At 36.6% G+C, this 26,269-nt stretch overlaps 2 protein-coding genes and 1 non-coding gene across 3 annotated transcripts in view; all 3 read left to right on the top strand.

Moving 5' to 3' along the window:
* Positions 1-5,595: 5,595 nt before the first annotated feature.
* On the top strand, positions 5,596-5,667 carry TRNAP-AGG. The gene has a single exon. It is a non-coding gene; the product is annotated as a tRNA-Pro (tRNA).
* Positions 5,668-14,043: 8,376 nt separating this feature from the next.
* LOC121425372 lies at positions 14,044-20,838 on the top strand. The gene is made up of 2 exons (XM_041621400.1): positions 14,044-16,848; positions 20,737-20,838. Exons 1-2 carry the CDS (start codon positions 14,044-14,046, stop codon positions 20,836-20,838), a joined length of 2,907 nt encoding a protein of 968 aa, XP_041477334.1.
* Positions 20,839-21,557: 719 nt separating this feature from the next.
* The window catches only part of LOC121425163 (armadillo-like helical domain-containing protein 3), a 39,574-nt gene continuing 34,862 nt past the window's right edge, over positions 21,558-26,269 (top strand). The window contains exon 1 of the mRNA XM_041621164.1: positions 21,558-21,699. Within this exon, the coding sequence (XP_041477098.1) occupies positions 21,646-21,699 (54 nt within the window). The 5' untranslated portion in view covers positions 21,558-21,645. The remainder of the gene's footprint in view (positions 21,700-26,269) is intronic.

Genomic DNA, 26,269 nt, shown 5'->3' with positions numbered 1-26,269 from the left:
AATTTCTTGAAAAAAGTACAGTCTCGGGCTCCTTTTTACTCTTTCTGTTTCCTCCCTTCTGACCCAGACTGGTGTTTCTTCATGATCAGGTCGCAGTTCCAGCAAAAGACGAACCTGGCAAACAAAATTGTTTGAAACCAATGTAATATAGGCCTTTAAAGACTTTAATATGACAGACATGACCGTATGCAGCCGGGGGCCGCCGATCGACAGGTAAAAATTCACAAAATTCACCAAAAGTGTGCATGAAATCCTTTAATTTTATTTTAGAAAATGCAAAAGCTCCCCCATCACAAAAAAAAACTAGGAATCGACGAAGATCTAACGAAGCAAAATGCAGAGCTTCTGAAAAAGACTAAGGCTATGACAAAAGTCCTAGCTGCCTGGACTTCCGACGGACGAATTATAGCTCTCCTCCCAGCGAGTGGAGGAAAGACTATTAAACGTGTCATCAAAGAAGAGAGTGAATTGGACTTGATATAAATCCTTTTCCGAATGATTGTCATGCTTAATTCAGTATAACTAATGACTTTTTATGCATTGGTGCATTCTTCTTTAATTGTATTAAAATCCAATTAATCCTGTAAGTTGTTGTTGTTGTTTTTAAGTTACTTTAGATATATATATATATTTGCATTGTTAAATGGTTAGGACCTTTTCATGTGTAAGTTGCCTTAAAATTGTAAAAAATAACCATAGGGCATTACAGTGCACAAAGTGCAAAAAGTGGGTTCATATATGTTGCACTGATATAAGTATTAAAACTTACAATGATCCTTCTCACCATTTCTTTAATTGGGAATGTTCGAAATGTCTTTTTAACCACTTACCCTTCTTTGGTATTGATGATGACTTTTTAAATGATATTCAAAATATTCATGATATATCTGATTATGATTCCATCCATGTAATGAATGTTCAAAATCCTTTAAATGTTGACTGTTTGAAAGGAAAAGGCCTTAAATTTGCTCATCTTAATGTCCGGAGTCTTCTCCGTAATATAGATGAAATCAAATTGTTTTTACATAGTAACGATATTCATCTTCTTGCATTAAATGAAACATTCCTTGATGATTCTATTTTTGACAGTGAACTAAATATTGATAATTTTAACCTTGTTCGAAAAGACAGAAATAGGAATGGTGGCGGAGTGGCCGTGTATATACGTAATTCTTTGTCTTTTGAACTTATTAAATATGATGTTGTAAATTCCTTAGAAATCATCCCATTAATTATTCGACCAAAATTCTCTAACCCAATCATTTTTCTTACTTGGTATAGACCACCTAATAGCAATGTTCATTTATATCTTCAATATGAAAATTTGTTATCATTCTTGGATACTTTTAATTATTCAATCATTGTCATGGGAGATACAAACTGTGATTTACTGAAAATATCTGGATCGTCCGATTCAAACCGTTTAAGTGATATACATAACTTATTTTCATTACAGCAAATTAATACAACAGATTATACCAGGATTACAGCAAAAACAATGACACTTATTGACCATATGTTAACTAACTCAATTGAGAAAATAAAATCACATGGTGTTTTGCATGTTGGAATGAGTGATCACTCTTTAAGTTATTTAATATGGAAGTCAAAGACTGAAAATTCTTCTCGAGTTATTAATTATAGAAAATTTTCTGGTTTTGATTTAGAATCTTATTTAGATGATTTAAGTAATCAACCTTGGCATGAAATTCTTGATTGTACGTGTATCAGTGAAGCAGTCAGTAAATGGGAGGCTTTACTTATGAATGTTGTTAACCAGCATATGCCTATCAAGAGCAAGAAAATTAGTAATAAGAAGTCTCCATGGATGAATTCATATATTTTTGAATTGATAAGAAAAAGAGATAAATTAAAGCGAAAAGCTTGGAAAAATAAAGATGAAACAATGATGAAAGAATACAGAAAACTGAGAAATAATGTTACTTTTGAGATAAGGAAAAGAAAGAAAAAATATTATTCCGAAAAGATATTGAAAATAAAAGAAAACTCTGGTAACACCTGGAAAGTATTGACATCTTTATTACCTCGCACCAATAGTAATAAAAATACATTTCAAAGAGATAGTGAAACTTTGTTCGAAAAAAGTGAAAAATTTAACGAGTATTTTGCAAACGTTGGAAATTATTTAGCATCCACAATTCCTATTACAAATGAATCCATATCTAATCAAGAATATCAAGCCGTATCTTCTTTCAATTTTAGAGTATTATCAGAGGCAGCTGTTTTGAAAGAAATAAATCTCTTGAAAAATAAACCTTCTTATGGAATTGATGGAATCACAGCACAGTTTTTGAAATTATCTTCTGCTGTTATAGTTCCTTCTTTAACTTATCTTTTTAATAAGTCACTACTAGATTGTGTTTTTCCTAATCAGTTTAAAATTGCTAAAGTAATTCCATTATTCAAATCTGGTAACAAAGATGACCCTTCTAATTTTAGACCGATATCAATTTTACCAACTGTTTCGAAAATTCTTGAGAAACTTGTTAGTAATCAATTGAAATCTTACATGAAAGAATACAATATACTTTGTCCCCAACAGTCGGGCTTCAGAGAAAAGCATTCGACTGTAACGTCTTTATTGAAAGTTACCGATGAATGGTTGAAAGAAATGGATAATGGCTTTTATACTGGTGCTGTGTTCATCGACCTGAAAAAAGCTTTTGACACCGTAGATACTACAATACTTATTAGAAAACTCTCAAGAATTGGTGTTTCGACGGACGCCTTACGCTGGTTCGAAAGTTACTTGTACAATAGGAAGATGTGTACTTTAATAGATTCTGTAATATCAAATATATCATATATAAACTATGGAATTCCTCAGGGCTCCATACTTGGACCAATTTTATTTACAATTTACATAAATGATCTCATAACACAAGTAAAAAACTGCAAATTGCATTTATATGCAGATGATACAGTGTTGTATTTTTCTCATAGAAATGTTGATATTATTGAAAAAAATATAAATTTTGATCTCCGTAAAATTCATAACTGGTTATGTTGTAATAAACTAAGTCTTAATGTTAATAAAACCATTTGCATGTTATTTGGAACTGGGAAAATGCTATCTAAATGTGATATTTTAAATGTAACTATATCTGGTAAACGTATTGATCAACGAAATACTGTTAAATATCTGGGAATGTACCTTGATCCAAAGTTAAAATGGAATATACACATTGACGAAATGTGCACTAAAATTAGTAAGGTAGTCAGCTTTCTGGCCCGTCTTAGACATTTTATATCAGAATCCCATCTGAAGATGGTTTACAATTCTATTATCCTTCCACTTTTTGATTATGCAGATATTTTTTATGATTCGGCAAGCAAAAACACACTGAACGTTTGCAAAAATTACAAAATAGGGCCGGACGTCTCATTTTAAAAATAAATCCGTTTAATCACGTTTCAAACAATGATATTCATATAAAACTAGGATGGCAGTCTCTCAAATCAAGGCGTAAATCACATTTAAATATAATGGTATACAAATCTCTTCATAACTTAGCCCCACCTTATTTAGCAGAGTCTTTTCAATATTGTAATCATTCGTATTCTCTCCGATCGCAAGGAAATATTAAAATCCCCAAACCCAAGAGTGAATGCTGTCGAAGAACGTTCTTATATAGAGGATCACAAGAATATAATAACCTACCATCTACAATAAAATTGTCAAATAGCCTATTTACTTTTTATAAAAATTTAAATAAGTTAATTCAGACTTGCCCTGACCTTTAAAAGAAATACTAGCGACAAGTGGGCGGGTGGGGATGGGGGGGGGGGTCGCGTTATAGGGTATAGATGTATTCTCTTGTATTCTTTTTACTGTTTTTCATTATTGTTTAGTTAAATTATTATGTTTAATTCTATTTTATGTCATGTACAGTAACTGTTGTTATATCATATGTTATGTACAGTAACTGTTGTTACATATTTTCTGGACCCCAAGGAAGAACAGCTTTGTTACATTAACAAAACTGAGTGGGTTAATCCAGCCATCTCACTTTCGATTTTTATTATGTACATACATTTACATTGTATTGTTTTTTTTAACATTGTGATATGGAAAATAAATACCAATACCAATACCAATACAAACCTCCTCGCTTTTATTTTTTTTTCGAAAATTTAGGTCTTGCAGCCCCACCCACCCCCTGATTATTATGTTTTATTCATTTTTTTTGCATACGTCCATGAATAACAAAGCTGGGATGAACCAGAGAACATAGCTGCCTCTCGATCTGATTAGTAACAGGTAATTGGCAGGAGTTTCGGAATCTAAAATACAAAAGTGCTATGTCATATGAGCTGAAATAGTATAAAAAAACCGCCTGCCTATCATGCCAATGAAAAGGAATCGAGGAAAATACGGGGCTATTAAAACATCTTTTTTATATGTTTTATTGATTTATCTTAAGATTTTAATAGTAGAGCAGTACGTAAACGCTTATTTTTCTTCTATATTCGATAATTACTTTTTTATTCATATCTCGGATAATATGAGTCAGATATAGACACTTTCACAGATGATTTTATTTTTCATGCTGAAAAATTATCTCTAAGTTGCTTTCGAGTGGTATTCACCATTTTCACAAATTATAAATTATAACCCTCTACACATAATTATTCTGTGTGTAATTTTCTGAAAACATGTCTATATTGATTTGAAATGACCTTGGTATTTTCTTTAGGGCACTGACTTGTTATCGTTGAATTAACTGGATTTATATTTGGTTGAAAATGAAATAATTTAAATAAGTTATCATAATTTAAATATATATCTTTATTAATCTACACTTACTATTTCAGGGATGACTTACACAGGCAACAAGTATATGAGATATTGACGACCTCGATATGCTATGATTACTTGGGTTGACAGCTATGACATAGATTAGTAACTACAGAGTTCACGCGCGTTAGTGGTATCGGGTCCAGTCTGAGCGTTTCTGGCCCACCGCGCGTTTGTTTGCCGACACAGCCAGCATGCATTGATGAACCACTTTCAATTTGTCATTCGGTTTTAGTCTGAAATGTATTCATTAAAAGGTTTAATGTTATCACACTGTAATAAGATGGAAAAGGGGCTTATCAAAGTAATGTTTCTCAGAGGGACATGTTCGTCAAAAGACGAGTGGCATATGATATGTAATTTCAATGGAAATGACAATTTTTAGTCAGAAAAGTGCCTTCATCGTTTACTTTGTCCTTAAATAATTTATCATTTTTCTACTTTAAGGGGGGCACATTGGGGGGGGGGCAAAATCTCGTTTTGCCCCCCAAAAAATTTATTTGGGGGGCAAGTGCCCCCCCCCTGCATGCATGACTTGTTTGTTTGTTTGATTTGAAAAATAGTGAAAATGTCACTTCTAGCAGGAAATACTGCTCTTTTTTGTAGAAGAGTTGCGCATTTTGTTGGTGTTTATTCATTTATCAATTTAATTTTTATGTTAACTTGATAAAAAATATGACGTGGAATTTCCCTGAGATCGTTACCATGGGTTTCAGCCAGAATAAGCACTCAGAACAGAAATAAAAGGAAAAAAGCACTTTATCAAGAGAAAATGAGGCTTGTTGGTCAAGTGGCATGATTCTCGCTTAGGGTGCGAGAGGTCCCGGGTTCGACTCCCGGACAAGCCCTAAGAAAGAACTTTTGTTTTTATCTCTCTGACCCCGCGTACATTTTACCCTAATTTTGATAGATTTGCATATTCTGTCTATATACTGGTAATAAATATACATGTAGGAATGTATAGGCCTACATTCCTGTTCAACATGTTCAAGAAAGGCATTCGGTCTTTACTAATAATTTGTTAAAGTTTGGTATATACTGCTGTTTAATAGATACATACGAAAAATAAAATCAATAAGACAATTATCAAACAAAGAGAATATTTAATTTCTAACTTTAAAACACGATAAGCTAGTTTGGACTATAGGCAAGATACTTTCAAGTCCGTTCAGATTTTGATGATGTTGCCCAACCGGTTTGAGGTCGAATTATTTTCGGGCATTGCGTATATACAGTATAGTGTCAAGTGTTGCCAGGCAAAATCATGATTACTCGTAAGTCAACTGAGAAAAAATAAAAATTGTGCATTAAGCAGGGGCGTAGCTACGGGGGAGATTTGATGTGCCCCCAGGTGCTCCCTGGGAAAAATTGGCGGAGCAAAAAAAAGGGAGAAAGAAAAAATAGAAGAGGAAACTAAGAGGGAGATGAGTGAATAAAATAAGGTGAGGGGAAGACTCTTTCATGTCACTACATAAGATTTTCGCTCGCGCTTCACGCTCGCATTGCCTGTTCGATGAGATTCATCTTGCTCAATAGGCTGATATGCACCCCAAAAATATATTATGTAAATGTGCTCCATGAGGTAAAATTATGTGTCCAACAAACATTGGGTATTTTTTATATCCAGTGTGATGAAAATTTTGCCCATTCTAAAGTAGTTGCTGCTTATTTTTTAACCTTACTAGACATATGCTTCCCGCATTGGATAAAATACTGCCCCAAAATGGTTGGACACATAGTTTACCTCGTGGTGGTAAAATTTTTACCAAATATTTTTTACAGTGAGGAGCTTAAAATATCAAGTTTTTCAGTCAATATTATACAAAATATATTTCAGCTCTGACATCGAGCTTTCATTATTATTTCTATTTTATTTACAAATTGATGTGCTCTATTAAATGTCCGTTTTATGATTCAAAATATCAGCATATACAGCTCATGCTGCGCGGTCGCATTATTTGATCTGCCAAGTTCCTATTACCTTCGTGGATACCATATTTAAGGCTTTCAAAATATATCCTTTTTCACATGTGATTGTCAAAACGTATGCCTATCAACTTGCACTGCGCGGTCGCATTTTGATCTATGAGTTATTTATATTTATATTAATTGTATAACAAGCTTAAAATTCCATATTCATTATAATTAATTCAAAAAATCGGCTCGCGATTTGCGCTCGCATTAATTGTTAAAATTGTATTAACCAAAATCATCTAATCATGATTACGAAATGCTTAGTTGAAATATTAAGTTTTCAAGCCTTAGCAAAATAGAAAAAAATTCCACGCTCTCATTACGCATATTGGATTAATGAATAAGAAAATAACATTTTCATGAATTCCTAAACACTGAATTGGTCCTTTTTAAGAATGGAATATCGACAATTTTCATTTCGCATTTAGGATTGATAGGAAGATAGTCATCATTTTCTTATGATGACAGAATGTCCCGGTCCTAGGTCAAAGTACTTAAAAACATATTATCAATGTAGGAAGATACCCAATTACCCATTCTATTCATGATTTACAAAACATGAAAAGAGTATCGGCCGTTTTTAGGTCTAAATTCTCAATTTTCTACGGCTAGCGCTTCGCGCTCGCATCAATAGATCCCTTTCATGATTACAAAAAAGTGCTTTGAATGATAATATCTTTTTAGGTCTGAATGTCAAAGATTATCAGCTCAGGCTTCGCACTCGCATTCTTTAATTGTATCGTCTTCACGTGTAACTGCAAACAGTCTCGGTCATTTAACAGGTCCCTTTTCGATCAGGCAGTGGCGTAGACAGGTCCTTAGACCTGGGGGGATGATCCCTAGCTGGGTCATACTTTATTATATATATATATATATATATATATATATATAATTAATATATAAATATAAAGAATGAAGGAGATAACGTACTCGATAAAAACAAAATATCATGGGCCAAAGCAGACGAGTTAAAGATAACAAAATAACACGATCTGCCTCATGGATTATCTCGTGTGTCTTTTAATCACTTTGCTTTCAGCAATAAACAGGGCATCCAGTAATAAACAAACTTCCTTGCACATTTTTCATGGCAGTAATCTTTTGTTTGATTAATGACAATGAGTAAAGATGATCATAAGAGAAATGTCATTTGTCGGATGTCTAGTTATCATCTTGGTCATGACAGTCCTGCTAAACATGATCTAGAATAACTAGTATTCCTTATTTTACTAGTATAGTAGTATACTCTTTTAAAAGTAGCGATATTGTTAATGATCAAACGAATGAATCAACATTTAAAGGAATAAACAAATAAACAGCCAAATAACTAAAAAAAATATCAATTACAATTATAGTAATAGGGGTAAAATAAAAAAAGCTCAACATTATATTTCTTATCCACGTGCAGATAAGCGGACACTAAAATGATAAGCACACTCTGTTTAAAATTACCATGATTACAAAGGCTTGATTGAATTAAGTATGGAAATGAAATAAACCTCACCGGGTTGTCGGAAGTAAACTGTATAGATAGTAACTTGTTATAATTTCGATTCATTTCTTATTATGTACCTTGTTATGATGATTATGATAAAAACATAGGTAAGGAAATGTAACAGTTTATAACCTTGAAACCTAGAAGAGTGCGCACGTACAGAAATCACTGGTATAAGTAATTCCAAAATACATTGCGCCTCGACTTACTTCTTCTTGAAACTGGAAGACGTTTATTTTCACCCAATATAGTTATGCAAAACAGTCCTTAACAGTAAAGGATTATAATGCCAAACATGAAGGAAAAACAGCCTAACGATCCTTAAATGTATATGACGACGCAAGACAGTTGTTATTACTTAAAACTTGCAAGTTGTAAATGCATATAAGATGATTGACTCTGAATAAAAGTCCAATTTTGATCATGTTTGTCATTGCTGTACGTTATGATTATTACTGCTATTATTATTGATTGATTTTAACTAGCATTCATTGCTTTATTACTGTATAGTTTTGCTTCTTCCCCAAAAAGAAACCTGGGGGGGATGATTGTACACACCATCCCCCCACCTAAAATTCTGGGGGGATGCATCCCCCCCCCATTCCCCCTCCCCCCCCCCCCCCCCCCGCTATCTACGCCCCTGCGATCAGGCCAGAACAAAATTTCTGCTCGCGCTTGGCATTCGCGGTAGTTACGCATCTTGTTCAGAATCACAAACACTGCCCAGAATGTTGAATTTTCAGGACAAAATGCATGAAAGTTAAAGAAAAATAATTAGCTCGCGCTTTGCGCTCGCACGTATTGTTTAGGTCTTATGAGATTATTTCATATTTTTTGTTGTTTTATAAGAATATAGCTAAGAAGTGACTGTGAGGACTACCTCTTCAAAGAAACAAAAATCAACTTTGAGCGATCGAGCGGCGAAAGCTGAATCCGCCCCTGTGAAACATACACAAACAGAAAAAAATGTTGCCCCCCCCCCATTACAAAGCAATGACCCCCAATGCCCCACAGGATAAAAATCCTAGCTACGGCGCCACTGCATTTATAATAAAGGTCAATTCTACCCCCAGAAAAATGTTGAGTTGAATAAAAATAGAGAAAAATCACACTACCATAACGCTGAAAATTTCATCAGAATCGGATGTAAAGAAAGAAAGTTATGGCATTTTAAATTTTCGCTTGTTTTCACAAAAGAGTAATATGCACAACTCAGTGACATGCAAATGAGTCAGTCAATGATGTCCATCACTCACTATTTCTTTTGTTTTTGTTTGAATTATACAATATTTCATTTTTTACAGATTTGACAATGAGAACCAACCTTACTGAATAACACTAAACAATGCTTATACCACATGTTCAGGGAGGAATGAATTATTGTTTCACTTGACAATGGGGATAAAATTTGAATATTTCATATAATTAAACTTTTTGTTGGGGTGGACTTGTCCTTTAGGGTAGGGAGAATGTACAGCTGGGAACAAGATAGTATTATTAACAGAAAAATCAAATATGTTATCATACAAATACAAATAATTTACAGAAAAATAAAATGAAATGAATGAAAGTTGAGAAAAGTGAAACAATGACGTGAAATAATAAAAAAGTTATAAACACCTAAATGTTTGAGACCAAGGCCTTTTTTGTGGGTATTCTCCCATCCTTTGAATACTGATGATCAGGCGCAGAACCAGAGGGCATATACGGGACACAGCCCCCCCCCCCCCCCTCTTCGTTACTGCGTGTCCCCTTCTATTGATATAAAATTCACCCGATCATGTTTTTCTTTAATTAGCTTTCCTTCTGAGCTGAAATCCTATTGGCCTTTTATTTTTGTTGGCGTATTTCAATCCATTTCCTGTCAGAAAATTTGCAAACCGGCATTTCAACTTTTTGTCGCTCATTTGTGTTTATGACTAATTCTTACTTCAGTTATATTTGTCATTTGCATATGCAGGCTGGTTGTAGTTAGAGGACAAGGCCACCCCAACAAAAAGTTATTCGAATAAAAAGAAAAAATTCCAAGAAGTATAGCACTGAAAATTTCATCAAAATCGGATGTAAAATAAAAAAGTTATGATATTTTAAAGTTTCGCTTAACAGCGATTAATTCCTCCCTGAACATGTGGAACGAGCATTGATTAAAACGATATGATTAGTCAAGCTGGTCCTTATTGTCAAATCTATAAAAAATGAAATATTGTATAATTCAAACAATAAAAAACAAAAAAAAATTGTGAGTGAGGGACATCATCATCTGTCTCAATTGAGTTGTACGTATCACTGTTTTGTGAAAATAAGCAAAACTTTAAAATGTCTTAACTGTCTTATTTTACAACCGATTTTGATGAAATTGTCAGCGTTATGGTAGTTTGATTTTTCTCTATCCGGGCTGTCCAAATTGCGGAGAGGCACACTCCGCTGCCTACAACGGATGTAAAGTAGCAAAAAGGGCGAAACAGGTTCAGAGAATTAAATATGAAAGTAAATTAACATACGCACAAGCTACAAAAGTTTGGGGCGAAAGGCAAAACCAATCTGTTCCTAACTCAAATCCAATCCCAGAACAAGTTCACCAAGACCCCCCACAACAGGGCTCTAATCGGCCTCATCAACCCATTAGGCCTTCTGAACTCCAATCCAATAGAGCTCCCCCATCCAACAGCGCTCCCTCAACCCAAACTTCAAGTAGATCTATACCCCCACCTTATGAAGCACCGAGGAAAGTTCCATCTAGCACATACTTGAATACCCAGAGTCTAGATATAGAAGATGATGTGAACAACCCCCCAACAGAGATGTTACCAACAACAGAAGCATGTGAGAGATTGATAATTTCCATAGTTGAATTATTGAAACTTTTTTACAAAGATATAAGTGAAAAGAATATCATTCACCTAATCAAGGTGTCATCAGAAAGACTTTTACTCAGGGGCTCAGGCCCAGTTCAGCCGAACGACCAGAGCTAGTTCTATTACATCATTATTAGCTGTGCTTTCCATTATTCAGTGGAACGCACAAGGTCTACCAGCTCATGGAGCTGAGCTCTTGAAATTTGTCAATAGCAAAAATAAAGCAAATGAAATAGTCCACCTTATTTGTGTACAAGAAACGTGGTTTAATGACAATATTAATTTATACTTTCCAGAATATACCTGTATCCCCAAAAATAGACAATCCCAACATCGAGGTGGATGTGCAATATACATTCATGATTCAGTTCAATATGCCTACCCCTCAATAGAAACGGACCTAGAACTACAAATTTTAGATATATATATTGAAGGTCTTACTTGTAGAATTGTTAATTTTTATAATCCATGTAAACAACTAAACGATGATATAGTTAAAGAAATTAAAGTGAGTATACTAGAGCACCGCAATTATATAATATTAGGAGATTTTAATTCTCACAACACCCTGTGGGGAGGTGAAAGAACAGACCATAATGGGAAAATTATTGAAAATCTTATTAATGACACACATATGGTTCTTTTGAATGATGGATCTGCCACAAGAATGGACCCGAGGAATGCCAAAACATCAGCTTTAGATCTCTCAATAACTTCACCTTCTTTAGCTGGCAAATGCGAATGGTCTACATCGCCAACCCAGTTCGGCAGTGATCATTATCCAATTTTTATTGATATAACTCTCGACAAATTACTGAGTAATAATACATTTATGCAAAAAGAAAAAGAGGATATCAGATGGCCTTTTCGAACTATGAACTGGGCACTTTTTTCAGTTGAATGTGAAAAGGTATTTAAGCAAAACAATGCAGAAAACACTGAAGAAAATCCAACTGAATTATATGGTAAGTTTGTAGACAAAATAACTGGGGTGTTAAATAAAATTTCCCCCCAAAAGAAAAAACAACAGCGTATGCCGATCCCTTGGTGGAATAAAGAGTGTTCGGATAAAATTAAAGAGAGAAATAAAGCCAAAAGGAAATTAAACCGAACAATTTCTATTGAAAATTTGAATAATTTTCTGAAAAAGAAGGCGGAAGCGCAGAAAATTCTCCGTCGAAGTGAACAGCAGTACTGGCATAATTTTTGTAAGAATCTTAATCGATTTGTCCCAGAATCCACTATTTGGAAGTGCATTAAAAGACTTAACGGTTTAAAAGACTTAAAGGTTTATGCAAACCATTCAAGCAAATCCTCTTACACCGGCAGAGCCTGTAGATCTCTTCCTTCATCGCCACTCAGACAATCTGACATCACTCCAAAGGAACCTGGTATATCTATACCAATGCCCAGACGTATCTCGAGATCTGAATCTGTACCAGAAAACCTGAAGAACTGTACCGGTCTAACTTCTGGTCCCCTCCAATCTACTTCCAGTAGAGGTGCCCCTGTCGTGAATTCTGAGATGGAATCCTTACCTTCCACTTCCTCTATTTCCCCATCCTCATCGGGTGAGATTCAGCACTCAAGACTGCATGGAGAACTCTTTAAGGACAAACCCACCCAGGCTTCCAATTCTCCCTCATGCGCAGGGTTCCAACAGCACTCTAAGCTTTATCCCTCCACTGGTTCAACCTCTCCTCTCACATCCAAAGTCTCTGAAGACGTTCAGTATCAGAACCCACACCCTACTACTGACGAGACACCTGTCCAACTACCAAAGCGTACTTCTTCCAACCAGAAGATTCCTTCTAATACCAAGTCCTCATCACAGCATCTCCACAGTCCAAGATCGTCACCACATCTTGATGCTTCACGCAAGTCAACAACCATCAGAGATGGTCACCACCTTGATGCTAAATCAACTGCCCTTGGGGCTGACCATTCTGCTTGCTCTACCTCCAAACATCAGCTCATCGACCTCGTACTTCCACCCAGTGTTGATCACCCTATCGACTATGGATCAACGTCCACTCATCTCTCTGACAAGAGTGCCCCTCTCCATATGTCTGGTTCAAATATGGCCAAACCCCCTTCCTCAAACGCGACTGTGTCTACACCCTCTGTCGCTGACCCAAGCCATCTGGCATCTCATCAAGGGGATGATATCATTTGCATTTCGGATAGTATGAATGACACCTACCTCACTGGTTTACCCTCTGATAAGAGGGCCTGCAATCTCCCCCAGACTGATATGAGACCTGGTAATGCTCTGGATACCCCTTCAGACAAAAGACCTCCAGCTCCTACCCCCCAAGCTCCATGCTTTACTCTACATGATAGCACATCCCACATCCTCAAGCTCCTCAAACTCAGGGTTTTCGTCATGGTCGAGCCTCTACTCTCTCACACATAACTCTTCTGGAGAGAGCCCAATACTGTCTCACAGCATCCTTGCATCTGATGTCGTATCCCACGGCCCGCCAAGACCCAATGATTTCCTCGGAAATCAGAATGCTTCACGAACAAGTGATAGATCTCACACAGTCCAGCATGAAACTGCTAAATCTGACCGCAACACAGAGAAAGCAACACAGGAATTAACCAACAAAGACATGGACCCTCAGATTTTCCTAAACCCTAAGCACTTAAATCTTCCAAAGGTTACCCTGGACGGCTCCACAAAGTCAAAGTCCTCTCTACTTATACCGATCCACAGGACCTTTTCCCTCGGTACATTCAATGTCAGGGGTTTTAATACTATCACTGGATATATAAAAGATCAACTTCTGAAAACCGACGTTCTGGCCATTCAAGAACATTGGTTGCAAGGGCAAGACTGTAGCTTGCTGAATCTTGTGAGTGATCAACACCTCATCTTCCACAAACCTGCTACGAAAATGAATAACACATCCAATCTCTCATCAAGAAGAGGTAAGGGAGGAATTGCCTTATTTGTCAAAAAATCTCTGATGGAAGAGTGCAGAGAGGTCAATTGTCCCTCTTCCAGAATTCTTGCTGTCAAAACAAAACTGCTGGAATCCAATGAACGTTTCATCATAATCTGCTGTTACCTTCCCTGCGGGGTGTCTACCTCTGACCAGACTGACTACCACGTTTGTATCTCCCTGCTCTCGCAGCTTCTAGAAAACTCAAAGGGTTGCTCACCAATCATTGCTGGTGACCTCAATGTTGACATGATCCATCCCAACACCAAGAAGACTCTCTGCATTCTCAAAGACTTTCTATTGGAAGAGCATCTCTGTAGGCTCACTTCCATTCACTTCACTTCCTCTGATTTCACTTTCCGCTCAGATGATGGGAGACACATGTCATGTATAGACTCATTTCTTGTCCCTTCAAGAGACAAGCACCTCTTCATTAATGTTAGGACTTTGAGAGATGACCCAACTAACACCTCAGATCACCTGCTAGTCTCAGCTGATCGGTCTTATGATGTTGCACTCAGCACCAGTACCGCTTCAGCTTCTCAATCTGATACCAAAATCACTTTAAAAAGGCTCAAGGTTAAGTGGCAAAGCATCAGTCAAGACTACATCAGGACATCATACACAATCCCCATGGAAAGGGATGCAGCCAAGCTCTTTCGTAGCATCCGTGTCATGAATGATATCCATCCTCAAGATGCTGAAAACCTGCTCCTTTCTCTTGCTGAATCCATGATTTCACACTCAATGGAACTACCACACTCCTTCCCATCTGGGGAAAGAAAAGGCAAACCTGAGTGGAATGTTGCTGTCAACACAGCTTACAATATTGCAAAGGAGGCTAGAAAATCTTGGCTACTATCTTGCCAAGATGATAAAGTCTGTACCAGAAATGATCATATGGCCGCCAAAAAGTCATTCAGGAGAAGCCTCCGGCAGTCTAGAGCTCAACTAAGAAATGACCTCATCTCTGAAATCGAGTCTGCGTCCTCTTCTAACAGTAAGTTATTCTACCACATCGTGAAGAGAAATCGTGATTCAGAAACAAGTCAGACTGGAGTGAGCAAACTTTCTCTCGATGGTCACACATATGAAGGAGAAGACATGCTCCTTGGCTGGCAGCTATATTTCGCGTCCTTGTCATCCACTAATATGACTGATACCCTACCTGATGAATCCATATCAAATGTCTCTGAAGGATGCAGTACTTATATAGACCCCTTCTGCAACTACGGAACAGATGGCGAATCTTCTGGCAGTATTCATCTTACCTCGGTAGACATCGATGAAGCCATCAAACTTTTGAAATCGGGTAAAGCGGCAGGCATAGACAACATCTCTGCTGAGCATATACAGAATCTCGGGGATACTGCTTGCCGATTACTACTTGCTCTGTTCAATTCCTTCCTACTCCATGCATACTGCCCCAAGGCATTTCAGGAAGGACTCATACTTCCTCTGCATAAGGGAAAAGGTAAAGATCCTCATGACCCTCGAAATTACAGAGGTATAACCCTGACATCTGTCCTTTGTAAGCTCTTGGAACTGTGCCTTAAGCCCCACATTGAAAGACAGCTATTCACCAGTAATATCCCAGATGAATTGCAATTTGGGTTCAGAAAAGGGTTCTCCTGTCAGCTAACATCCCTATCTCTGGAGCTGGTCATTGAACTGAATACTGCACAAAAACGGCCAACATATCTTGCTCTTCTCGATGCCGAAAAGGCCTTCGACACTGTTTGGCACAGAGGTCTTTTCTATAAGCTGAGGTCATCAAAGCTAAGCCCATGCATCCGGGATATGTTAAGCTCTATGTACAATGGATTAGAAAGCAAGGTCTTCTGGAAGGGCCAAGCCAGTAAGCTGATACCTGTTACCCAAGGGGTGAGGCAAGGTGGGGTGTTATCTCCAACATTGTACACTACATATGTTGATGGTCTGATAAAAAAACTCCGTGAAAAGAATCTTGGCTGCACAATATATGGTCGTTTCTCCGGTCTGGTAGTCCTTGCGGATGATATCGCACTCATCACCACCTCATCAACAGAGTTGCAGCAAATGCTAGAGGTTGCCTTCAATTATGCTCAACAATGGCACTACAGATTCAACCCTTCCAAATGTGCAGTGGTTGTAACAAACAAGCTCAAGCAACCTACAAAATCATCCTGGGAAGTCGGTGGTTCCTTCATAGAGGAGAGAGACAATCACCCACATCTTGGTGTCATCAAATCTGGAACAAGGTATGATCCTACAGATAACATCATTGGAATGGGACTCCGTACCTTCTACGCTCTCTCTGGCACAGGTGCCTATACAGGTGGACTCATTCCCACTATTATTTCCCAGCTATGGAAGACCTTTTGTATCCCTAGGATGTTGCAAGGCTCCACTGTATTCAAATTCACGAAAACTATGCTGCAGAAGCTCGACAAGACCCAGTCCCACCTCTTTAAACAAATTCTTGGAGTGCCAAAGTCAGCCGCAGATGAGATTGTTTTCCTGCTGACAAACCTCATGCCAGTTTCCTCACAGATTGACCTTGACAGGCTACTGCTACTCGGGCAACTCACTGCTCTGGGCCAGAGCCGCTTTGAGTACAGGACATTTCTTGCAGCTCTCAACGCTGGAACACCCATCATACGGGTACTGCAAACCTTATTGAAGAAATATGACCTGCCTGATCTGCATAGTCTCATCTCCAATCCACCATCATATCCCGTCTGGAAACGCATGTCTAAATACAAAGTTCTTCATGCTGTAAGACAACTCACTCTACAAGCAATCTGTTGTAAATCTTCACTCAGGCTCTGGATAGACAAGGTCCCACCTTCTGCTAACCTCCTATACCCTAAGAACTCTATATCACCTACAATTCGTCACGCAATTATAATTAGAGCCCAACTACTGTCCTGTACATACCTAACTCAAAGTCGTCTATACACTCTGAAGAAATCCTCTTCTCGTATCTGCACCTTATGCAATTCTGCGGATGAGACGGTGGAGCATTTTGTTGGAGCCTGCCCAAATCTCAACCATCTACGTGTGGATTTTGTCAACAAAGCTAAGGAATGCCTAGTAGACCACCCATATTGTCTCAACCTTTATGTCAGTGATGACCCCCACCAATTCACCTGTGCCATCTTATTATCCTACCATCCCTGCTTGTCGTCTGATGTCCACAATAGCTTACTCCTAATATCCCTCTTTTTCCTTCACAAAATCCATACCTCCCGTTCTAAGTCTCTTGAAACTGCATAACATCGGATCTATGATTACATACAGTTACATTCCATCTGGAACACAGGAATCTCCAAAGAAGTGGAGGGATCAGCTAAGAGAGAGAGTATACAATCCCATCCCAAGAGGATCCCAATATTGAAAGACAAAGACACAATTGTCCAATCTGACCAAGAAAAGGCAGATTTGTTTGGGAGATTCTTTCAAACGATTTTTACCAAAGAAGCAACGGATTTCACTGAAAACAAGCAGAAACTTATTTTCGAACAACGTAAAAAAAGGGAAAATAATAGACCAGAGGAAATAAACACGCATGTCCTGAATGAGGAATTAAGTATTACAGAACTCAATAGAGCTATCGAAAAGAAAGGAAATTCTGCTCCGGGTAAGGACAAAATACCTTACATAGTATACCAAAACCTTCCCCTCGTAGCAAAAGAGTACTTACTTTTGCTCTTCAATTCGATTTTGGAAACACAACAAATCCCATCCCAGCTTAAGCACTCAATAATGATCCCAATTTTAAAACATAACGGAAATTCAAGTGATACCTCATCATATCGGCCCATAGCCTTATCATCATGCTTGATAAAAATCATGGAAACCATGATCAAGTCAAGGCTCGATTGGTTCCTCGAAAAACATGAAATATTACCATCCTTCATGAACGGTTTCAGAAGAAACCGGAGTGTCATAGATAGTATAGTGAACCTTGAGAACGACATTCAAAAGAGTATAAATAACAAGGAACATACATTAGCTATCTTTTTGGACATAAATAAAGCATATGACACGATATGGATAGAAGGTCTAGTTCATAAATTGAATGAAATAGGTATACAAGGGAACTTGCTTAGTTTTCTACGCAACTTTTTGAAAGGCCGCACTTATGAAGTTCGTGTTGATAAGCAATTATCAAAAGAATTCAAGATGGATAGAGGTCTCCCCCAAGGTAGTATTCTCAGTCCCACACTTTTTAACATTATGTTACATGATATCCCTACAGATCCCTCGATTAAAATTTCACTGTATGCCGATGACTGTGCAATATGGATCTCTGGCAGTAACATCCCTTTCATTACCAAGAAAATACAAAATTATCTGAATGTTCTATATGATTGGTTCTCCTCATGGGGCCTCCAGCTTTCTCAAAAGAAGACTGTCCCCATACTTTTTACTAAGAGTAGAAAACTATCTGAGATAAATCTTACTATAAATAGCATACCCCTAAAACGTGAAGATTCGCATCGCTTTTTAGGAATGATTTTTGATAAGAAACTTACCTGGACTGAACATATAGAGAACATTGCAACCAGATGTAAGAAAAAAATGAATATCCTCAGATGTTTAACTGGTACGTCATGGGGAAGTTCTTCTAAGTCTCTAATGATGATATATAGATCCTATATCCGATCCCTCCTGGACTACAGATGTGAGGCATATGATAGTGCTTCAGAAAGTGTTAAGAAAACTTTAGACTCAATACAATACCAATCTTTAAGGATATGTGCAGGTGCACTTCCACTTACCTCTTTAGCATCTCTGCAAGTAGAAATGGGAGAAACTCCACTAGATCTAAGAAGACAACAGCTAGCTCATAAATTCAAACATAGTATAGAACTTCAACCTAAGCATCCTCTTTTCTCAAGCTTACAACCTTGCTGGCAATATCAGTATATGGAAGGTAAGAATTGCAATAAACCTTTCGGGTATCGAACAGCAAATTCGAATAATTACTTATGTATAGAAAAATTCAAACCCACAAATTTCCCCCCTTGGCTACTAACGGAACCAGTTATATCAACGGAACTGACAAACCAGGTAAGTAAGTCAGATAATCCATTACATTTGTTACAGACAAGCTTAGAATTCATTAATACGAAATGGAATAATCAGCTCCACATTTTTACTGACGGATCCAAAACACCCAAGGAAGGGCGCAGTTCTGCAGCATTTTGCGTTCCAGCATTCTCCTATCAACAATCAAAGAGATTGTCAGATGGTACTTCTGTTTACAGAACCGAACTGGCAGGTATCATGCTTGCCCTTAATTGGCTACACCAGCTAGATAACCTTTATGTAGGTACAGTTATTTTCACAGACTCCTTAAGTGCTTTACTGGCATTAAAGAATAACAAAGAGGAAAATTTCATTTCGGAAATACTATTAAGTTTGTCCCATCTAAAATTGAAAAATATTGATGTTAGGTTTGAATGGATCCCCTCCCACTGTGGAATACTGGGTAACGAACGTGCTGATTTTCATGCCAAAGCAGCTCTCAATAAACCCATAGAAATAACAAATTACTTATGTACGTCCGAAGTGAATAACATTTTAAAGATAATTTCTTTTAATCAATGGCAGTCTAGATGGCAAAACTCCCCTAACACCCACTATAAAGTAATCCAAAAGTCGGTCTTACAATCACCGACTTGCTCATTAGACCGAGCAAGAGAAAAGATATTCCGTCGACTCCGATTAGGCCATATAGGACTAAATGAAGATCTCTGGCGAATGAAAATACACCCAACGGGACAGTGCAATTCATGTCCGGAGAAAGAAACAATTGAACACTATATTGTGAAATGTCATAAGTATTTAATTGAAAGGTCGATGCTTCTTGTCGAGGCAGACATCGCCGATCCCGAGGGAATTCCCAGGCTCCTGAATTCTTGGGACCCTGGTGTCCAAAATGCACTGGTCCGTTTCGTTCAAAGAACGAAACGTTTCCAAAAAGAATAATTCGATAGGATTTTTTTTTTCTTTTCCGTGGCGGAAAGAGAGAAATATATATATTTGATTAGTATATTTATTCATGTAGATACACATGTGTGTGTATATATATCATTTATATGAGTATAATGACCATATAAGATGATGGTCCTTGTTCACTTTAGTTTTAGAATAATATATATCTCTTTTCTCTCTAGGTTATATGCCTTGTATTCAGTAGAGCTTATTATCCATTTTGAGAAAAAAAAAGACAAAGGAAAGAAAGAGTTAACAAAAAAGGAAAAGAAAGGGAAAGGAGAGGAAGGAGGAAAAGGGAAAAGAAAAAAGAAGAATGGAAGGAAGAGGAGAATAAATGAAAGGAAAATAATAAAAATGAAGAAATGGAAGGAAAGGAAAAAGAATATTATATGCATGTGTGTATATATATGTAGGTTATTTACTAATTCCATGTTCATCTAACTTACAACCTTGATTTAACAATGCACCATTCCATTTATTAAAGCCCTTATTTTGGATGCCCCATAAATTTCGAATCATCCTAACCTCCCCATATCAAATTTTATCATTTTTATACAAAGCAAAACAGACATACATGTATTTGATTGGTATATGCGAGATCATTTCACGGGAAAAGACTCTATCATTTTTATTTCTATTTCTTTTTCGAGTTTCAAGACTATAGAGTATCCCAAAGGGAGCCCCCTGTCTACACCGGAGAGACAGGACGATGTCTGGACGGTGTCGTTAGAAAGGACGGGATCATGCGGTAACCTGTAAGATACGATAGTCTTTATGATAATAATAATAATAATAAAAAAGAAAAGAAAAAAAAGAAGGAGAGGAACGATTTTTTAAAGACACGTCGAAAAAAAGAAAAGAAATAATAGTTGGCCTAACGAGTTGGCGATAATAGTCAAATATGACTGGTCGCCATTAATTTTCAACAAACAACAACAACAACTATTTACTCAAATCAACATTTTTCTGGGGTGGAATTGAACTTCAAGTAAATTTTATATCAATTGCTTAAATAGGAGAAATCATTAGCGGCGGAAGCCAAAAATTTTTGGGGGTGTCCACCTGAAATTTTGGGATGGACACAGGTAAAAAATTTGACAAGCGCCCCCAAAAAAGGTTATCAACCTAAATTTTAGGAGTTGCTAATCAAAAATTTTTGACAAGCAAAAAAAAAAAAAAAAAGCTCATCAACCCAAATTTTAGGGGGGGACAACACATGTTTCAGGGGGTCCACGTGAATTTAGGGGGGAAGCAGGAAAAAAATGACAAGCAAAAAAAAAAGGTTTTTCAATAAAAAATTAGGGGGGGACCGTCCCCCCACCTAAAATTTAGGGGGGGGACACGTCCCCCCCCCCCCGCTTCCGCCGCCTATGGGAGAAATCAATTCAAATCAGTTATGGATGAACCCATGTAAATTTTTTAGATTCACAGAATACCGCGTATATTTTCAATTTTCTTTAATTTTTTGCAACACCATACGTCATCGAAATTGGGCGGACGTCAGCTGCGCGACGTGGAACTGATTAAAAGTCGGAAAAGTCCACATTACGAATTGAACATTTGTAAATGCAGTGGTGTTCTCGAAGTAATTTCGTAGAGCGTATAGTTTCAGATGATTTAGTAAGTATATCATCGTGATATGAATGGAGTCATCTCTTTTTTAAGATTCGTTCTCTGGACTCTGACACGGACTACATAACTAGGACGACAGGTTAACGTTCCCCCGTTACCGGCGCAAGCAATTCTTATACACGCATGTCCAATGAGGATATGACTAATCCGTGATACTTGAATATGAATTGCACAAGCTCAAAACCGCCTTGCTTGTACTTTAGAATGTCATAAGAAGAAAATGAGTCTTCATACGTCATCGATCGCGGACGCAGTTTTTGAGTTAAACTTTAAATTAAACAAAGACTGGAGTGTGTAACATCTTGTTAACATTGATTTATGTTTGGATGAAAAGTTGAATTTTAGGCTGTTTGGCATTATCGTGATATAGGAAACCACCGTTCACTTCATACAGCAGCGCTTTATTCAGTCACACGCACGGTTCCCTATTTCCACCTCCATTCACTTTGTACACAAGTGTGCATACACAAATCTATGAGTGGTTCCCGAAACCACGATTTGGCCAGCTGTTTTAATTATGATTTCATTTTAGCTATTTTAATTCCTTTTACTGCCACTGCCTTGAAAGCTCGAAACTTTCGAAAGTTGAATTGAGATCGAGTCTGAGAACAGTTTTGTGAAAAACTGAAAATCATTAGGCCGAAGGCCCTAGGCTAGATGAAGACACTTCTCTTAGAGTTAAAATTTTATGTTTTTGTATTTTTATGACGTCATAATATGTAAATGTATGAGTGGCTGCCCCATCATGTATGTAATTGAAATAGAAATACATCAATATCAATTTTTTTTTAATTTTTCAAAACATGTTATGACTAAAATTTAGTTTCAGGAGCGGATGTGAAATGAATCTGTTGATATATTGAAGGTACAATAAAACCAGTTTCAAATTTTGAGAAAATGGTATCTCATTGATTTTTGTCTCGCTTGCAAATCAAAGCCAGACTTGTCTTAGCTGTTGCTTTTCCGACAGCGGTGGCAACGGCGCGGCGTCAACATTTAAAATCTTCTAACCGAAGGTTTAGTTATTTAGATGTCATCATAAACTTAGAAAGTATATCATGGACCTAGTTCATAAAAATTGACATAAGCATATTCAAGTATTACTTAACATCTTGCTTGAGTTTCAGGTCACATGACCAAGGTTAAAGGTCATTTAGGGTCAATAACTTGGACTGTTTTGAAGAATCAATATCGAAATCTTAACAAGTCTTGAGGACGCAATGATGATGATTTTTTTTGAGATGTCATATATACTTCATCATTGACGTCTTGACACTCTCTCCATACTGTCTTCAGCGAACGACCAAAACAAAGATGGATTCCCCCCAAAAATCCATCTTTTTAAACCGAAGTTACTAGAAGTTTGTTAATTTTATTAATTCTTACACCTTCCTACGCCTAATGCGTAGGAAGGTTTTAAATATTACTTTAAAAAATGTAAAAAAATGAAGATTTCTTACCTAACTGATGCCGCGTAGACCCCTCGTTCCACATGTAAACAACGGAAATACAATAGCGTCGACCCTTGAACCGCTTATGTATGACGTACTTCCGGAAAGCAATGCCGGCTTAACGAACAATTTAGAGATAAAAAATCTTATTTAACAAATATTAAAATTTATTTTGTGATCATAAATAATTTATATATATTAATATGAATTATTTATGATCACAAAATAAATTTTGATATTTGTTAAATAAGATTTTTTATCTCTAAATTGTTCGTTAAGCCGGCATTGCTTTCCGGAAGTACGTCATACATAAGCGGTTCAAGGGTCGAGGCTATTGTATTTCCGTTGTTTACATGTGGAACGAGGGGTCTACGCGGCATCAGTTAGGTAAGAAATCTTCATTTTTTTACATTTTTAAAAGTAATATTTAAAACCTTCCTACGCATTAGGTGTAGGAAGGTGTAAGAATTAATAAAATTAACAAACTTCTAGTAACTTCGGTTTAAAAAGATGGATTTTTTTGGGGAATCCATCTATGTTTTGGTCGTTCGCTGAAGAGTCTATGGAGAGAGTGTCAAGACGTCAATGATGAAGTATATATGACATCTAAAAAAAAATCATCATCATTGCGTCCTCAAGACTAATCTTTTAAACCAAGTTCTCGTTTTTGAATTGTCATAACTCATAAAGTGTATGGACCTAGATCGTAAAACTTTGACATAAGGGGATCAAGTAAATTACTGAATATTCTAAATGAGTTTCAGGTCACATTACCAAGGTCAAAGGTCATTTAAGGTCAATGAACTTAGACCACATTGGGGTAATCAACATTGAAATCTTAACCAAAGGTTAAGTTTTTGAAATGTCATACATGTAACTTAAAAAGTATATGGACCTTGTTCATGAAACATGGACATAAGGGTAATCAAGTATTACTGAACATTCATTCTACATGAGTTTCAGGTCACATGACCAAGGCAAAGGGTCATTTAGGGTCAATGAACTTTGGCCATGTGGGGGTAGGCCTATTTGTAGATTTGCGATCATAACTTTGAAAGTTTATGGATCTAGTTCATGAAACTTCAACATCAAGTATCAGTGAACATCCTACATGAATTTCAGGTCACATGACCAAGGTCAAAGGCCATTTAAGGTAAATGAACATAGTATTTTATTATCATATGATTGATGTTCTTTGTGAATAATTATTCAATTGTTTTCAAAGTCACTGCTACATGTATATTGAATTGCGTAATGCAGGTGAGACTGCCAAAGGCACTCCACTTGTTATTCTACATGTACATGATATGAGGGGAAGCTGCTCGCATATTTTTGTCTTGCATATTCAACACTGTTCTAAAGCATGGAGCCATGGAATGACCTGAAAATTTCTGGATCATACAATCTCTTTGAACTGTAGCTTTGAAATCCAATACATAAAATGTCAGTGCTGAAAAGGGCTTTTTATTAATGAAAAAGAAAACATTACTGAGAAAGGGTATTAGGCCAGGCGTTTTATGTTGGGCCCGCAAACAGGTGGTATCGTTACATTGGCACGACAAGCACAGAAATAATTAATGGTAGAAAACTTGAAATACATGTGCTACATGGGTATATTTGGTATCATGTTAAAGGGAATCTTTATACCAATTACTTGAAAGAAAAAGAAATACATGAGATGACTTCATTTACCAGTAATTAGCAATTATGTAACATCAATTGGCCATTTTTGCATGGTGGTAGACGAGGGGAGCATAAATTTTCATTTCATTAAGAAACTAAATGTGTAACATCACAGTACCTAAATATGTAATAGTTTTGGGGCTCAATGGCTTATTCTTCAATCATAAGTGGGTCAAATTTGAACTTTTAAGTTTGAAGGATACCTTACTATAATTAATTGATGTAAATCATAAAATTAACATGAATGAAAATGTGACTGTCTGGAGTATAGGAAATGAGGAGAGATAAAATGCAGTTGTGGGTTACACCTTCAATAAAATGTAGAAGCTGCAAATATTTCAAAAAGAAAAGCACAAACTAATTAAAGGCTTCAGAGATAAATTAATCTATTGTTTTAATAATTATGACCTCGTGGTTGCAATATTGACAGCGTAGACTGATAGTAATAACTTTGATGTACGTGTCCGAATCTCCAGATTATTCTGGTAACATAACAGATAGCAAATACACCTTTTATGAAATTTTAATTAATGAAAACTTGTTTGTTGCAATAAAACCCTCATCTGATGCTATTTATCTTTTTTTTCTTAATGTTACATCACGCTGCGTCTATAAATCAGTAGATGACACATATTTGGCGGGCACAAAAGTGTTCAGAGAATATTTTTCCAACTTGAGAATGAAACTGGTACAAAGATTAAACTAAACAGAGGCAAATGTACCCATAGAATATGTTCGGTGCATTGACATTCAAATGACCCAGTACCAAGAGACCATGTCCTGCAGAATGATGAGCAAGAGGGTATATTTAAAATAAAGTATTTTGCCAGGTGTCTGAATTCATTTATAACATGTTGTATGTTGTTTTTGTTCACACTAAGTTTAAATAAGCTAAAGCAGTAATGAGAACTTTTCATTGTGCATTCACATTTTTCCTATATTTATATGTTAAACCTGGCTCTCAGTTGTCAACGTGTGGTCCACCAGTCTCTGAGCCAAGCAGTGACAAATCCAACGAATTGAGTCAAATAAAATCATTTTTTATTCATAATAACCACAGTAAATATATCATAATATGCTGGTTAGTGTTTGCAAGTGTATTTATGCAACTAAAGGCAAGACTAATTCATATTTTAGGGGTAAATCAAGCATTGATTCCCGATACCCGAAAAATTGTGATGTGAAATTTGGTCTTAAAAGATGATTGCGCCCAGTTATTTTGGTAGAGTTATCCCTAACAAGTTATATATCACTGGAAAGGTCTTACTCTAAAGAGTTGAAATATGCATGTTATTTCCCTATATGGTGTAAAGTTTATCTGATTCTCAGATTTATTTGGAAGTATGTTGTTTTCACAGTTTTCCACATATTTTGACCTTTAACTTTTTTTTGACATTACTCTACGCCTTTTCTGATTGCATTGT

The sequence above is a fragment of the Lytechinus variegatus genome, chromosome 12, assembly GCF_018143015.1.
Source record: "Lytechinus variegatus isolate NC3 chromosome 12, Lvar_3.0, whole genome shotgun sequence".
NCBI classification, from domain to species: Eukaryota; Metazoa; Echinodermata; class Echinoidea; order Temnopleuroida; family Toxopneustidae; genus Lytechinus; species Lytechinus variegatus.
This window is presented reverse-complemented; position numbering and strand designations above follow the sequence as displayed.